This window comes from Myotis myotis, unplaced genomic scaffold, assembly GCF_014108235.1.
Source record: "Myotis myotis isolate mMyoMyo1 unplaced genomic scaffold, mMyoMyo1.p scaffold_m19_p_2, whole genome shotgun sequence".
In the NCBI taxonomy this organism is placed as follows: Eukaryota; Metazoa; Chordata; class Mammalia; order Chiroptera; family Vespertilionidae; genus Myotis; species Myotis myotis.
Window position 1 is genome coordinate 183,930,863 of NW_023416324.1, and position 18,591 is coordinate 183,949,453.

Genomic DNA, 18,591 nt, shown 5'->3' on the forward strand with positions numbered 1-18,591 from the left:
CCTAAGGTGGACACTCTTGGTGCACCCCTTTGTGGGCTGTGTGCACAGTCTTGTTGTAGTTAATCCTTGATTGTTGTTGGTATCACTGGGAGGAATTGACCTCCAGGCCAATACTCTGTGAGAATCAGCTGTGTCTACAGTGGGAGAACTTCTGTGCTGAAGACACCCTTATGGGGCAAGACTTGCTTCAGTGGGGCTTTGGTGCTCACTGAGCCTGCCCCATTAGTGTGTCCCTGATGGATCTGAGGAGTTGTAACCTGGATGGTCCCGCTCTGACCACTAGGTACACGGGCTCTTGGATCTCTAAGGAGGTGCTAATTTAGTCTCTGCCTGAGGCTACACAGCAGGAGCTACGGAGAGATCTGCAAATTCCTCTTCTTTGTTTGGGGTTTGGAGGTGCCCAGATGAGGCCCAACTGTGAAGCAATGCAAGCTGCTGTGGGGCCTTGAGCCTTCTTTTGGATGTTCTCTGCAGTTTGTTAGGTAATTTTAGATTTCAAAGGGCCAGCCCATTCATATGCAAAAGCCTTTGCTCCCAGCTTGGGTAGGGCAGGTTCTCAGGAAATCAACAGGGCAGAGCAAACAGCTATGGCTGGTCCTCAGTCCTGCCCTAAGAGGCCCCCGGGTCTCAGTGTCCCACGGTAATCGCTGCAAGCACCTCTGAGAAAGCTGCCCTCGAGTTCCACCCACTGCCAGGCAGTCCAGTTTCTCCCCGTATGAGTCCTGGGTCCCCAGAGACTCACCCAGAACTGGAGTTCAAAGCAGTCGGGAGTTTGTGACTCCCTCCCGATTGAAAAAGACACCGGCGTCCTCTGTTGCCAGCCCTTTGCGCGTGCACCCCCGTACCTCTGCACTTTAGTTCCGCACCTCCTGAGTCTCAGTGTGCTTTTCTCTTTCCTTCTAGTTGTAGAATTTCCACTCAACCAGCCTTCCTGTGGCTCTGGGTGATGTCTGTTTTGTCTTTAGTTGTAGTTTTGAAGTGGTTGTGCAAGGCAGCAATTTCAGGTGTTTACCTATGCTGCCATCTTGATTTCTCCAGTAATGAATTCTTTAATATATTTCATTTTTAAAGATTGTCCTCCACATTTCTGATTTCATTCTATCACTTAATTCTTTATTTTTTGCTTCTAATTTAAAATTTACACATATATAATTTTTAATTTCTATAGAATTTTATTTCCTCCTATTCCTTAATCTCACTTTTTCAAAATAACTAAAAGAATACTGAATTTTCATATTTTAAAATCTTCCATAGTTTAATTCAAAGACAATATAAAATCCTTAAGAAATACTGGTTGGATGCATAATATATCCTAATTTGTTGATATTTAATAACTCAAATGATGCCATGTTTTTCAATATTTATTGTTCTCTCTGAGATCTTAAGAGATCACTCAAAATTATGTCTAAAAAATATAGTTAGCAAAGATTCACCACACAATATTTAATTAAGGGAGAACCTATTAGCAATATCAATCTTGCTAATGATGATCCTAATTTTTTAAAATGTGTGAAATTTTTAAGAATGGGACCCACAATCTAATATTTAATATTGGTTATTTCTGCTATTAGTAGGATGTATGTTATTTTTATCTATGTTTTTAACAAACCTTGAAATTCCTGTGTGCCACAATTTCTGAAAATAGGTTTAATATTTATTACGTAAAATAAAAGAAAAACCTTAGAAAAAGTATTTCATAAAGTATTATCACCTTGTTTTCAGAAAATTATCAAGTATAGTTTGTAAAATATGTATTTTCTTATTAGATTTTGAGCTTGTGATCTTATTTTACTATTGAAATCTCACTTAATATCTAGCTTCTTATCAAAACAACTACACCCATAAGGGTTTTCACTGCCTTTTCCCTTTAATATTATGCTTTTAATTTGTCCATGCTTGAGTTAAAAATATTTTAGGCTTCATTTTGAAATAAAAAATTAACACCTAGTATTATTTTTCCTAACTCAAAGTCTTCTCACTGACATATCAAGTGGTTTAAAAGTTTCTATTTCCTTATCTCCATAATGTATTTCATCAAAAATTTAGTATACCATTTTAGTTTTAGACAACTATAACTTGAACAAAATCATTTTTCCTACATTCAAGCAAATTTAGACCATATTAAAGTCCTCTGTCTTCCGGGGAATTAACTTCCCAGTTTTTACAAATGTCTGCATAGAAATTTTAAAATTCAGTAAAATATCTGGTCTGTTTTTTTACAATCATGATATTAGTATTTTGTCTACATTTACCTACAATTCTACCTTTAAATTCAACATATTCTCTGCATATTTGCCTTATTTCAAAGCTTATTTCAGAGATGTACCACTTTGGCAAAAACAAATAAAGTAATCTTTGATAAAATTAAGAAAGTTCTCTATCTTACAATACTTGATTGATAAAACAAGATTACTACAAATATACATAAAAACCTACCCAGCAGGCTGCCTGTTTCCCATTTTAATGTGAATTGAAAAATTACCTTTGTCTCTCAGTACTGTCTTACAGTTTGGTTTTATGAAGTACTCCCTTCAGTGTGTTAAGATTGATTATTTTTATTTCTTCTCTGGCCTTGAGTCTCATAGAAGCAGAAAATATTGCAGACATTAGAAGATGGGGCATTTATTCTTCACTTGGTTTTGGTGGTCATAGACAAAGCCTTTCATATTATTAAATCTGAAGGTTGGCTTCCTCTTGCTCTGTAGGATCTGAATGCCCTCATGGAAACTCCTCCCCAACTCCTCCCTAAATGGCCCACATTCATCCCACGGTAAGTGTGCCTGGCAACGGAAGCTTGTCTGCTCCACCATATTAAAGAGGAGTACAGACAGGAAGGGGCAAGGAATATATAAAATGTGTGGCTTGTTTGTTTCTTTGTTGTTTCTGTAAAATTTTGTATCAAGAGTCCAGGAGGTTTGGGTATGTAAGACTTGAAAAAGATAATGCTGATTTTATTTAGCAGATAAAAATCATTCCAGAAATTCTAGAATTTGAATACTGTGATATAATAGGAAACAAAACTACACAATAGGAAAGAGAAAAGATGCTGATATCCTGAATAAGGTCCCTAAACAGAAGGTGGAATTTTTTCTTCCCCATCATCCTTGAATCGAAGGAACAGTAGAAAATTCTGAGGTAAGGGTAGAAAGTGCTGATCTACCCTTATCATATTATTGACACTTCTTAGTGTTTGGGGTTCTCCAAAAATTTTTGTTTTTTTTTTTCTCTATGGTTTATTCATAGTGTCCAGAAACCAGTGACTTCCTGGAACTTTTATTAAGAATTCCACATTCCTGCCATGTTTTGCAGATACTGTGGCCTCTGCCAATAAATTCTAATAAATTTTTACTTCTCTTCTTTCAATAACATCCTAGAGAATATGATTCAGACTCAAATTAATCACTGATCATGTTAATGGCTCCTAGGAGTTTACTTCCGATACCTCTTATTATATTAAATCAAACTTGATAGTGTGCTAGATCATTGCTCAGCTGGGTTTTCATAAAAGCACTGGTGTTTAATATGATTTATACCTGGTTTTCTGTTAATGTCTTTGCTTATTGTGTGCTTTATTTTTAAAACAGACATTCCTAGCAAATGACACTCCTTTAAAATATATCATACTTCTAAAATATTTTACAGGAAGCATTTTACAGTAAAATGTGTTACTTATTTTCCATTATAGTCACATAATAGTGAACAGAAACAATTTATTTAACTTATAATCAAAACACTAATATTTTACTTGTAGTTTGGTGAAAGTATGTGTACATATCTGTGCTTTGCTTATTTAAAAGATAAATTATATCCTGATATTATTAGGATATTTAAAATATTGTGTGTATTTTTTAAGCTTTGCAGCAAAGGAGCAGTTCTGGGAAAACCATTTGAAGCATCTGCTGAAGATATAGCAAGCGTGGCAAGTTTTATTGAGACGAAGCTTGTTATATGCTACCTACGGATGAGGAAACCTGACCTTGCTTTGAATCATGCGCATAGGTAAAGTGAAATATTAGTAACTACAAGTAAATACTACCTATGCAAGCAGAGGCTATTCTGTGAACGTGTATTATCAGTTCCCATTCCACTTAAATTTAAAGACAAAACAGAAAAAAACATTTCTTCATTACTTGAGTTACGTTAAGCTAAGCAATCACAGATACCACAAAGGGCATCTCCAAACCTAATGAAAGAAATAGACATAAATGACTATTTCATAATGCAGGGCAAAAATACAAAGACAAATAACTGTGGTAGCCAATTTCTGTAGGAAGAAAGGAGGGGGACAATAAAGTAACTAAGGGAGGTGATACGGAAGGATGAGAGGATTTCCAAAATTGCACAAAATATGGAAAATGGTGGAAGGGAAGCCTGAGAAAAACTTGGAAGTTTGTCACTTATTTTTTGGTGATAACATACTATAGCTACTCAAAGGACACTATTCAGGGCATGAGAGCTGAGCAAAGGTATGAAACACTTTTTACTTATGTCCTTAAAAGTTTGTTTTCTTTATATTTTTATTACTCTTCAGAACTTTGTATTGTTACATTATCTTGTGACTTCTTAGAATCTCCAGGCTTATTTTTTTCTATGAAATTATTCCTCTCTATGGCCTATTTCTTAAAAGCCTTGCTCTTCTTCTCCTGGGTAATAATCAGTTTAATCTACATCAAAGATAAAGTGATTCTGTTATGCCTTTCAAATAACTCTTTCCTTAGAATTATGATGTCTCTGTCCCTCCCTGCCTGACTTTGAGCAATTTACCTAGAACATTTGTCTTGTCCATTCTCTGATCTCACAGCCTATATTCTTTTGGATACAAACAGAAAAACTAATACCAACATGAAAGAAAAATGCCTGCCCTGTTAATAACCACTAGGAAACATAACTATCAATCATATTATGACCTATTGTGTAAGCAGAAGATCTGCCAGCTTGGTAAAAGTCACTTACAACTCCACATTCACAAAGATGAGAAAGTTCTACCTAAGATTCTTCACAGCCCTGAGGAGACCTCATGCTTGTAGGCTTAAGATTAACATCAAGAACCTGCAGACAACAAAATCACTTTGAAATTCACAAGATAACCTGCTTGAAAGATATTTTTCTGAGTAAATAAACTACAGAACCTAAGGCATATTCTCTTTGACACTGAAAGCAAATTCAGTTTCCTATAGTTTCCAAACCCAGTATCAAGACATATGGCCTGTCCAAGAATTATATTACATCTCCATTTAAAATAACCAATATTGGAAATGTAGCATGTATTTTAGTATGTCAAAGTATTGATATTTCTGGGCTACTTGGGTGACTTGTGAGCATTTTGGGGATAATATTTGAAATTGGGACTAGCCCAGAAAAATCTATAGACATATGTAAGCAATAATGAATTGAAGTGCACTAAAAGTAATTATATATCACCTTCCTCATGGCTTTCACTACACATAAACAGGACCACTACCATGGCCTACACTTTAAGAAAAAAATATCTCCTGGGTATCAGAATGGTTTGATGAATTTTCAAAATACTTACAATAATAAAAGGGTTCCTATTGGTATGGTCAGGTCAAAATTATATTCAGTGTTATAAAAATAAGAAATGAACGTGGATTAAACATTCCACTAAAATCCAAATTGACCAATGTCACCCCAATAAAATTTAATTTTAAAAAAGAAACAATTAAAAGCTACTATTCCTGAGGATACAAGAATTATCTTCAATAAGTTTATTATTTAGACTTAAAAACTCTTATTTTAAAACTAAGAGTGCTCTTTCAAGACCTTGAAAATTACTGAAGGGAGGATACATAATGCTGAATAGTAAAATCATCTTCCCTATTTGCTAGAATTAACTTTTGTAATTTTTTTTCTACTGTAAAATAATTTCTGCTTCTCTTTCTTACTTGAACATTAAGTAAGAAATATAAATCAATAGAGGTTAAACAGTCAATTCATACAATTAATAATGCACCAAATGAAATAAATCATTTTGCGGGGCTTGTCATATTGCGGAACTGCGGAAGTGAGTGCATATAATTCTAATATTAAAATGTTTTCAAGGAGCTCAGATTTAAAAGCAGATATTGAAATACAATCAATATATTTCTAAATTAATTAGTCAGGATACTCAGTCTATAAATAGCTTACAACCATTAGTTATACTCTGAGTGAAAAATTTTGCTTTTGTATTATTATCATATTGTAATGAGTGATTCTAATCATGGATCAAAATATTCCTTTTTGCATTTATTTGCATTTGCTGAAGCATCCTTTCTTTAATTTTATGTAAATGTGAAGTCTACAGCATATCTTTCAGAGATTTGTTAACACAAAATTAGCTTAAAACTATCATGTAGTTTTGTTTCTGATAAAAATAAATGCATGTTGTTTTGTTGTGTAGAAGACTATAAGAAGCATAACTTTACAGTTTTAAGTTCAACAAAGATACATTTTAAAAATAATTTGTTTATTATTGACATTTAAAATATGATAATAAGTGATACAAAGTCTCTGGAAATAATTATTAGCAAAAACAGTTTTTTCTTTTTGTTAATTTTATATTCAAAGTGGCAAACCTGGGCATCTTTTTTCCCCCCTTTAATCAAAAGTGACACTTGGGGGCGGGGGGGGAAGGTGACACCTAGATTCACCAGTCAAATATATCAGCTCTGTACTGACTTCATTAACTAGTGTCATTATTTATCAGTAGATATGCTGAACATACCAGGCTGATTTCTAATTACTGCTGTCTTATCAAGAGTAAAAATTCTACTGTAACTCTTTTCCATCATATAATTACATCTTGATGTATATAATTGTAAAGATTCTTAATCATGTATGTCACTTTTTTTGCATATTTCTCACCTTTAGATTTTTGCTTGTTTTTTTGTTGCAGAATTTTGATGCCACAATGTGGCTAGCAAGATGAAATACAAATACCAGTTATGTGAAAAAGATTCTATTTTCAAAATATTTTTTATAATGGCAGCATCTACATTCATTCATTCATTCATTCATTCATTCATTCATTCAACAAATAGTTATTGACTTCCTACCAAGCATCTTGCTAGGCAGTGAGGAGGCAGTTTTAAACAGGAAATATATGGTATTTATACATAGCAGAGATCGCTTCTCGGCCTTTTGGCTAAGATCAAGTGTAGTATACATAGCAGAAAAATAGCAAAGTTAAAAAAAATATTTATACATCTATGAGAAAAGAGTGTGATAAATACTATGAAGGAAATAAGCACAATTTCATTTTACAGAGGCCGCATAGTATATGGAATCAGAGCACAGAGTCTGGAATCTAGCTGCTGAGGTTAAAATTCTGACTCCCCTATTCAATATTAGTCTGAATTTAATTCTTTACAAAATTGGGTTATAATAGTATCTACTTCACAAATACTATCTCACAGGGTTTCAAAAAATTAAATCCAAACTCATGTATTTTTTTTTATTCCAGCCTTAAATGAGTTACTGATATTGAACCTACCTTCCTGCTATAAAAAAAAAAAAAAAAAAAAAAAAAAAAAACCTGGACAAAATATATGAGAAAACTGTTTTCAGACATTGGACAATGGTCACAGCGGTCCTCTGATCCTTCAAAGAAGGGAAATACACATTGTGAGCCCCACAGTTTTCTCAGCTTTTGACTGGGTTATTTTCCTGCTTTAATTCAGGGAGATGGAGATCGAGTTAAACTACTGTCTTGCTGAGTTGAGGACACAGAGATTAGAATACTACACTGCCAAAAAAAGTTGTAATTTATAGGGCAGTTGGCCAAAGAAGAGGTTGCTATGTAAGGAAGTTATGGGTAGAAGTCTACATGAGGATTTACTGCACGTTCTTAACCAATGTGAGTAGTGAGACTCATGTAGCAGAGATTCCCTACTAAAGGTCTAAGTGCTAAATGGAAATATTAGAGGAGCTGCAGTGCTAGATGTTGGAATGCCCATGCAAAGAGACCTCACTGAGTACCTCTGGCATTCAGGTGAGACCCCAGAAAGGCCATGCTTACAGAGTAATGACCATGTCCTAGAAAGGACTATACCTTAGGATCAAGCTCAAAGCCCAAACAGACCTACCCGAACATAGTCATGATAAGTGAAGAGATGATTACACTCTAACAGAAAAATTAAAACTGTAGAAAATAATCAAATAAAGATTTTGTATAGATTAATAAAATATCCAAAATAAAAAAAAATATACTGATTGACCTTAACATCAATTTGGAGCCTTAGCTGACTGGCTCAGTTGGTTAATGTATAGTCCTGACATGCCAAGGTTGTGAGTTCAATCCTTAGTCAGGGCACATACAAGAATCAACCAATGAATGAATAAATAAGTAGAACAACAAATCTATATTTCTCTCTCTCTCAAATCAATTTTAAAAAATCAGATTGACGATTGCTAAAGATAAGTTTAGTGAACCTTAAGACAAATTAATAGAAACTACCCAATATGAAGAACAAAGAGTAAAAAGAGATTTTAAAAAATTAACCAATGCTTCAGTGATCTGTTCTCAAGGACTGTAACAATCTGGTCTACATGTGATTTAAGTCTCAAAGGGAAAGGAAAAGAGAAAGGATCATAAAAGCAGTTACTAAAAATTTTCCAAATTTTGTTTTAAAAAAAGGGAAGACATTTAGCTCCAACTAGGATAAATACAAAGAAAACCACATCTAGGAACATCATAATGAAACTCTTTGAAAACCCAAGATGGAGAGAAAATATTGAAGACAGTAAAAGATAAACAACACATTACATACAAAGGAACAATGATACAAATAACAGGTGACTTGTATTTTTTTAAATTTCTTTATTGATTAAGTTAACAGATGAATTTTAATTGGAAATAATGGAGACCAAAATGCAGTAGAACAACTTTAAAGTGATGAAAGAAAAATAAATGATGTCAAGCCAGAATTCTATATTCAGCAAAAATATTCCTCAAAAATGAGAGTAAAATAAATATATCTTTGTATAAATAAAAGTTTTTAAATTAACCTTAAGCAAACCTACACTTGGAGAAAAGCTAACGAAGATATTTCAAGCTGAAGTAAATTACAATAGATGAAATTTGGATCTACAAAAAGGAATGAGTAACACTAGAAATGGTAAATAAGTAAATATAAAACACAGTTTTTCTTTTCAAAGTGTATTTAAAGAAGAATGACTATTTAAAGGAAAATAATAGCATTTTATCATATTATCTAAAGTAAAAACAATAAATAATATGATTACATTATTTCAGTGGGAAATATTGGACCTCAATACCACAAAGGCCCAAGGGAGGGAGCACAAATGAAAATTTTATTACTAAGTTTTTTAAAGGAAGTAGTACAATATTAACTCTAAGTAGCCTGTGTTAAATTAAGGATGCATGTTATAATCCTTTGAATAGCTAAAAAATATAAAAAGTAGAGCTAGAAAGCCAATAATTGGCTAAAGATTATATACTAAAGAATATTTAAGTAACAAAATAAGTAGAAAAGGAGTAATCAAGTGGGACATTGGAATGTAATAACAAGATAGTAGAGTTGAACCAAACCATATTCATAATTGCATTAATCATACATTAATTAAACATTGTATTTAAAAGGCAGTGATTGCCAATCTAGATTACATTAAAAGATTCAACTATATGCTGTCTACAAAAAGACATAGGTTTAAAGGGAAGAAAAATTATATACCATACAGTAACCATTAAAACCTGTGTTTATGTCAGTTTTGCCTATGTTAAATATCAAAGTGGACCTCAAAAAAGGGGTACTATCAGAGGTTAAAATAAGGCTCAATAAGTAAGATATCTAGAAAATCCTTTCAAATACATGGAAATTAAATTATAAACATCAAAATAATTATGAGTCAAATGTAAAAAACTAAAATAACCAAAGGCATGGGTTTGAATCTTTGCTTCATCACTTACTAGGCTTGAATTTCACAAGTAACTTTCCTTTGCCTCAGTTTTCTCACCTTTAAGTCTAAGTAAATTGCTTGAAGTCATTCCTGTATCTCAAAATATATCAGATTTGTATTTTATTTCAGTCCCAACAATAACAAATATAGATTATTTTCAATGGTAATAAAGCAATAAATTATACATATGCATAGAGGGAACTATTCTTATTTTTAAAATATGTTTTTATTGATTTTTAGAGAGAGAGGAAGGGAAAGAGAAAGAGACATCCATGTGAGAGAGAAACATTGATTGGCAGCCTCCCACATGCACCCTGACAGGGGAGCAAGCCTGCAACTTGGGCATATATCCTGACCAGGAATCTAACTGGTGACCTCTGGTGCATGGATGATGGATGACACACCGGCCAGGGCAGAGGAAACTATTATTTTTAAAATATCCTCTTTGAACCCCAACAGATACTCAATTAAGTAGACAATTTGAAAACTCCTGTGAAAATAGAACTTTTGGGGCCTTCTTTTCCACAACTTTGAGGTTAATTAAAATGCTTAGAGGTGATATGAGCTTCAAGCATTACAGATATTCGTGAGATTTATTTGTTTTCTGGGGGTATTTAATTGATTTCAAAGAGAAAGAGGAAGGGAGAGAGATCCTAAAACTGGATTGGATTCCTTAAGTTGCCTGTCCAAGTAGCAAAAGATGTGATAAAAGGATCATACTCTTTTTATAATAAATATATTTATAAACTTTCATGATTATATTTTTAATATTTTCATTATACAGAGCTTGCAATAGATTAATTAAAATAATTCCACCTACAGCATTTTTCTATTGTCTCCATTATACTCTGTCATTCATCCCAGGGCTTTTCAGCCAAACATGTCATCTTCTACATTTATATTCAAATTGACTGCATTTTAGTTTACAATCATCTTGCTTGATGTTTTCTGTCTCATCCTAGCTTCCACTCTTTCTCTTCTAACAATTTAGTTTAGTCTTATCTCTGAAGTCAGTATTCATTTGACTTTTATCTTTCCTTCCCATTAACTCTCAATATAAAAATGGTTTATAAATAAGAAAGCAGTATATTAATGAAATGGAGTGGTATTCTTATGCAATAATGCATCTGCCTGTCCTTAGAAGGTAAATCTATCAGTTCTTGTTGGTTTGCTTCCCTGCTTTTGAATTCGCTGTGTTTCTTGAAAAACAGTGCAGTGGGTGCTAACATGCTAAGTACTGCCTTTAGGAAATATCCATTTTGATCCATTCCTCAAGATGGCAAGTTGGCTGCACAGACACTCCTCATGGGTGGATCTATTCCTATGTTATTGTAAGATGATTCTATTAAACAAATGGCTTAGCCTTTCTGCAGCCTCTTCCTGTATAAATTCTCACTGGGGTATTAAAAGCATTCATGTACTTGAAATGTTCTAAAAGATGTCAGTTGCATGGCCTGGGATAAGTACAAATGAGAACAGAAGAGATATGTTTGTATCTACTTCCTGCAAGGTCAGTTGATTCTTAAAAAGTTCTAAATTTCCCAGAATTAATTCTGCAAATACAAATAAAGAAAGGAAGCTGTAAATTTCCTTGTAATGTGGTTATACAAGGTTCAGTAAGTAAAGGTCTGGGTTTAAATCCCTGCAACATCACTGACTAGCCTTGACTTTCACGAGTCACTTTGCTTCAGCTCTGCATTTCTGAACAAGGGAAAATAACATTATCTTCCTTAGCACTTGCAGCGGGGGTCAAATGATAGTATAGATGGGAAAATGTTTTGCAAATGGGAAATATTTGAGCAAATCTTAACTTTAAGGTCAATATTGTGTGTATTTTCAAAGACTTCAGGTGACCAACCTGAAATTCTACAAGACTATTGGCAACATAGTACTGGCCTCCACTAACATTTTGCAAATCCTAGGGTTATCCTGTTACTGCTGTATTTATCTAAACTCTCCTTCATTTCCTCTTTTGTTGCTATGGCAAGAATTCTTCATGTTTATCCTCTTTCAGGACTGTGACTTTTCCTTATTTTTCACAGAAGTCTGAAGAGCAGTCATATGTTAAGTTGTAACACCTTAGTTTGAAAATAAAAGCCTCCTGGATGTCACTACCTATAACTTTGCTCACAGGTTAGTGTGACATGCATTTCTTATGAATCTTCCTCACTGGAGAAAATGCAGATCAGGTGCCCTTTCCAGTTACCTGGGGCAAAATAATTTTGTAATTGTATCCAAATGTTCTTATAATATTACGAAGCATTACGCTTTTGTTAGCAAATATGACTTTCACACAGAAAATAGTTGATTTCACTGTAAGAGATTAGCAGATAAAGTCCAATATATAACTTTCCTATATGTTTAATCTCAATCTTTTTGCTTTCTTAGACTTTTAATTTCTGTAAGCTTCCTTTGTAGAACCTGTTCAACACAGATAGGCTCTGATGAAGTCTGTTTTGCTTTTTGTGGAAAGAAAATAATGTGAGAGTCATGGATATAGCCTAAAAAAAGGGAAGGGGTATTTTGGTTTTAGGAGAGAGGTCAAAAGGATGGGTGATATAATGCAAATTATTAAACAAGCATGTCCCATGTGCCTCTTCATCTTCATCTATACAGTTAGAGCCTTCATACAGTTTTATTATTTACTTGTCCTCAAACTGGTCTTATAACCCCATTATATTTTTAAGCATTATTGAGAATGTTGAAGAGCTTTCTCTTCGTGTTTATCTATAAATATGTATCACATTAGAAATTAAAATGTAGAAATTTAAAAATACTTACTCATTTAAAAATAATAAGCCCATTACATGTTAACATAAAATATATATTTCATGAAAAATAACTCTATTTTCAAAAAGCTTACATAGAAGAGTAGCATTGTTTTACATGTTTGCAAATCTGTTAATGTGTGGCATTATAAAAGAAAACTGGGTTCTCATATCTGATTCTGCTTTCAATCTGTTGCAAAAAGGTTAAACAATATGAAGAAAATCCAGTCTGACACAGATGTATCATTGGAAAGAGAAAGATGATGTTAATGAACTTTTTAGATAATCCTGAATATTCTTCTTTGATAGTAACACCAAGATTTATCAAGTGGTAATTGCTTAAAGATTAATTGCAATGTGGAATCTGAAACTTTATCAACCAATTTGTACTCTGTTACACTAAAAGCCATTTGGTCTCTTTACACTTTGAATGGATTGTTTACCCATGCATGAGTTAGTGACATCATATGCTTATTATTTTTTTAATATATATTTTATTGATTTTTTACAGAGAGGAAGGGAGGGGGATAGAGAGTTAGAAACATCGATGAGAGAGAAGCATCGATCAGCTGCCTCCTGCACACTCCCTACTGGAGATATGCCTGCAACCAAGGTACATGCTCTTGATCGGAATCGAACCTGGAACCCTTCAGTCCCCAGCCCGACGCTCTATCCTGTGAGCCAAACCGGGTAGGACTATTATTCGGAAAATAATGCATCATTTGCAGATTTCTATTATGCAGAATTCAATTTTGCAATAGTAAATTTACAAAATTGCATGTTAATTTCACCAATCTCATCAGAAAAGTCTTCAAGCATTGGGTGGCTGTCAAACTCACAGTGAGAGATACAAGTTTTTTAAAATTCTAATTTTACTCGAAAGGTCAAACTTTTATTGCTGGCAATAAATACTGTCAGTTGTGTTCCTTTAAGTGACAGGCACACTTATTTTATTTTTGAGAAATGTCTGCCAAATTCCACGTCTGATCATCAGAGTCTGTTAGCTGTTCTTCCCAGTAAAATAGGATGATATTCCCTGGAAACAGTGACTAAGTCAGCTTACAAATGCAAACACCGGCACACGTGCTTTCTTCGAGACCGCTGTCACACTTTGTTATGCCGGAGAGAAGTGCTTTATGCATATGTCCCATCTAGTCATCCCAAATAGTAAAAAGACATGTACTCAAGGGTTGAGATTTATATTTTTTTGGAGGGGTGGCAGGCCAAGGAGGGAGTGTATTCAATTGGTGAAGAATATACTGCTAGATTACTAGGACAGTTTGCTATAACTGATTTGATTCCTGAGAAAGACTGCAGTTTTACCCACCATGGCTTTTTCAACATCTGTGCCAATGTCAACACAGTGAAGAGGGAAAATAATATCTTAATATCATCTATATATATAAAGAGGTAATATGCTAATTAGCCCAGATGCCGTAACAGTCACAACCGGTCAGGAGGAGGCTGCACGCACAGGTGAGGCCCAGAGCGGACATTGACAAGGGGGGCCTGGGGCTGCTCCAGCCGCGGCACACCAGCAGTTCCTCCTCTGCAGGTGAGCTGCAGAGGAAACACCTTTTCTGACCACTCATTAGCTAAGCTTCCAGTATGCTACTCACAGTGTTCTTGGTAACTTGGGTAATAAGAATCCAAGAAGGTGATCTAGGGTTTTTCCACCTCACTCCTGAAGGAAAGAAACGAAGGTCTGCTGCTGGAGGGGCTAAGAAATGTCATATCCTGCCCTAGCCAGTTTGGCTCAGTGGATAGAGCCTTGGCCTGCATACTGCAGGGTCTGGGTTCAATTCTGATCAAGGGCATGTACCTAGGTTTCAGGCTTCTCCCTGGCCGGGGCCCAGGTCAGGGCTCATGTGGGGGCCAACCAATCAAAGTGTGCCTCTCACATTGTTGTTTCTCTCTGTCTTTCCCTCTCTCTTCCATGCTCTCTAAAAATCAATGGAAAAATATCCTCAGGTGAAGAAAGAAGAAAGAAAGAAAGAAAGAAAGAAAGAAAGAAAGAAAGAAAGAAAGAAAGAAAGAAAGAAAGAAAGAAAGAAAGAAAGAAAGAAAGGAGGAAGGGAGGGAGGGAGGGAGGGAGGGAGGGAGGGAGGTAGGAAGGAAGGAAGGAAGGAAGGAAGGAAGGAAGGAAGGAAGGAAGGAAGGAAGGATCAGATACTATGAAAGAGACATCTTGAAAATGCCTAAAGAAAGTTGTCATTTTTTCGTGGTGAAGGGACTGGAGTCCGTGTTGATGAAAACACCTTGGTGTCTGTGGCGGCCAGCAGTGGCGGCAGCAGCGGGGTGATGGGGGTGGCACCTTCCCCTGATCAGTTGGTCACCTCCCACAGAGGGAGGCCAGACTGTGGCTTAGGCCCACTCCCTGAGGGCTCCCAGACTGTGAGAGGGGGCAGGCTGGGCTGAGGGACCCCCCCCCCTCCAGTGCACAAATTTTGTGCACCGGTCCTCTAATTATAATAATAATATTGTGAGCCCCCGTGAATGTGTTTAGGAACCCTTGAGAATCTGCAAGCCACACTTGGAGAACCACTCACTAGTTCATAGTGTCCTTGGTATCTTACCAGCGCTTGTATCTCTCATCTTTCTTCAGATCATTGTAGTGATTATCTTCTAAAAAAAACTATTTCCATCATGTGCTTGCTTAGTAATCCCTGAAGCATTAGTAATTTCTTCTATAATGTTAAAAATCATTTAACTAATGAACAGATTCTTAATAGACTCCTGCCTTCCCCTCTGGTCAATTTTATTACTTTAGTCAGGCAAATACACACGGCAGTTTTTAATATGCTTTGCCATTTTCTGTCACCAAGTCATTTGGGGGCCACTTTTCCAGTTTGGGTTTTCTACCGCTCTTCCTTAATTGTGACCATTTCAAAATGCAGCTCAAAATTCACTTCCTCCTGATTTGGTTCCAAATTTTATATGTTCCCATCATTGTAGTAGACCCTTTCCCCAAACCTTTTGTTTTTCTCATCTCCTTTGTATGCATTCATAATGTAACTGTTTCCAGTTTCAGTGCATTTATTGTTGGTTATGTATGAACTTTTATGGTTTTTCACAACTGGGTTAATATTTCTGTTTGGGAGATAGTTGCTTATTGTCTAACAGATTTTTAGACAAAACAAGTATGATATGTGCTATTGTCATTATATTCACAGAAATAGCAAGATTTTTAAAGATATTCAGAAAATGTATTCTTTGCAAAGACACTTTATTTGGTACAAGTCACAACAGGTTGCAACTCAGTACTCTGAGCCAAACAGGATAGAATGTCAAAATGGGAGATTGAGTTATCTTTGTCAATAAAGAAAGGATTAATAAACACATTAAAAAACTCCCTGTGTTTCAAAGGGAAACCATTAACATTTTCATTTATACAATTTGTAATTAAGAGACATTCCTAATTAGAGTCACTTTGAGTAATGGTAATTTGGTTTATAACTAAACATTGGATCCTATAATGAGAGCTTTCTTTATAATTAAAGTCCTTATCCAATTCAAATTTTGATTTTAAACTTCCAAACTATTGTCCATAATCTAGGGGCTTAGCCAGGATAGACACTGTAGACATAAATATAGTGCCCATTCTAAAATAAATAAGATCCTATTTCATTGTCCTATGAAACTATCTAGTAGTATTCATTACAGTTTATTTCAGTTCACTTTAGAGGTTCTTACCTAATTGCCCATTGAAGGTAGCATAAATAATAATAGAATGCAAGAAGACATTTATTTCCACACAATAGAGCTACTCAAAATATTAATTTAAGTTTGTATTTACCATTCTGGCTCTTTACTTTAAAAACTGTACAGTGTCTGGAACATGTTTATACTCAATAATCATAGCTGAGTAAATCATCATTTCTGGTAAATTAGAACAGAGGGGAATTTATTAATTGTGCTTTTTAAAGCAATCATTCTAAAATGCATCCCACCCAAGTAACACAGAGAATAAAAGAAATGTGATATTTGTCAAGCTGTTCTTGAACCACCACCATGGCTGATCCACCCTTCTCCCCCTCAGTGTTACACAGACAGATGAACAGGGCTCTACATCTACATCTTTGGTTTCTGAATCTTGATAGCTTTTCTACAAGAGAGTTGATAGCTGGTATTTGGTTCATGGATCCTGAAGAAAAGATAACAGAGACAACACTATTATTTTTTTTAAGAGAAAAATGTCAAGAACGAAAAATGAAAATGTCAAAAGATAGGTTGATATACTGTATTACTTAAAGACTGTTTTGTTGGGAGAACTGACCAAGTGATTTACTAACAGCTTTTACTGGACAGCCTTTGGATTACAATGTAGATGAAAAATAAATGGGGATTCATTTCATTTTCACTCTATCCAGACATTTGACAGATGGAGAAAAAAATGGGAAAACACAATTAGAGTCTACGAACATGTGGAGTTTTCAAAGTATGAAAAACAATTTTGTATTTTGAATTTTCCTCAAAGACCTTCCTTATCGATCTCTATCTCTGTATCCTTTAATTACATAAACTTCCTTTCACTCCTGCATACAGTTCAGGATTTTACACATTGTTTATTGTGTAAACCTGACATCCAACTGGGAGATAGGTTCAAAAATCAGTGGAGAGACGCCCTTGATAGATCCGGGTCACAATAGGTGTAGATCTCAATGGAGAATCTTAGATAAGATTAGGGTCCTTGGTGGCTCCTTTTGGAAGAGTGTATTCAGTCACTCAGTAACATGGTTTTATTCCAAAAGGATTCATTTAGTGCCCATCATGTGTTAAGTGTTTGCTAGCTGCTACACATATAAAGATAATTTTGTTGAGCATTACTTCCTATTATGGTGAGGTCTCCAATGGATACAGAGGAATTAAGCTAGTAAAAAAAAGTAAAAGAAATGTAGAGAAAATGAAATGTTCCCAATTGCTTACAAAGGCATCTACTTCATACTTCTAAAGATCCAGTAGCATGTTATACTTATTTTTGGTGATTATTTTATGTATAGTAACTGAGGAAATTCATGTTTTTGGAAGATACTGAAGACTATGTGGCTTCCTTCTCAATTTTCCTATTTCTTGGTATTGATGACCCATTAAGTTGGTTATTTGAATTTTAACCTTCATTTTATTTTTCTAAACAAAGAAATCTCATACTCAAAATCTAAAGTAAAATATACTTAAACATAGATCCTAATCATTCTTTAGTGTGTATTTATTCTAACTCTATAAAGAAGACAGACAATATAACATCTGCCCTCTACATATTTTTTTAGTATTGTGACAATATAGCAATTTTTAAAGTATTTATCTGATTGATTCTTGGTCATGTCAAGAAATGAGCTATTTGTTGTTCAATTGAGTAATTCATATTTTTCACATTTAATGTTTTACACATAAAATTAATTGTAGTTGGGAGAGGCAAAACACCAGGGATGATATTTGAATTACTCCCCTATTTAACTTCTTCTCTAAACTTGTTTCCTTCTGTGCCATGCACATGCTGGGATCTCAAGAAATTTGTGAGAATTATTTCTTCTTGCTGTTTCCCTAAAGAGCTAGGTTTTACTTTTATGCTTTTGCAAAAACATACTCTGCTACTGCTTTGGCAGAGCTATATGCTTTATTCGACAGCAACCTACTGTAATTTTCTCATTTCAAAAGCCAATGCCCTTAATTCTAATTTTATGCTCTAATACTTTATAAAATAGTTCAATTTTTTCCATGTAAATTAAATCGGGTCATTCTATTGTTCTGTCTTGCTTGTCAATGTAAGATATTTAAAGTGAGCAATGGTCTCCTCAGTTATTCTCAATAAGTTGAAGACTGTTATACTTTATTTTAGCTTTTAATTCTAATCATCAATCTTTTGCTATGAACCAAGTGACCAAATAAGACAGAAACAGTAAAATTT

The 18,591-nt window shown here is 34.5% G+C and overlaps 1 protein-coding gene and 1 pseudogene across 1 annotated transcript in view; both read left to right on the forward strand.

Moving 5' to 3' along the window:
* Nucleotides 1-18,591, forward strand: part of SPATA16 (spermatogenesis associated 16) — a 200,709-nt gene that overhangs the window by 42,605 nt on the left and 139,513 nt on the right. The window contains 1 exon segment of the mRNA XM_036352620.1: nt 3,854-3,999. Coding sequence (XP_036208513.1) covers nt 3,854-3,999 — 146 coding nt within the window.
* On the forward strand, nt 7,125-7,209 carry LOC118677755 (annotated as a pseudogene).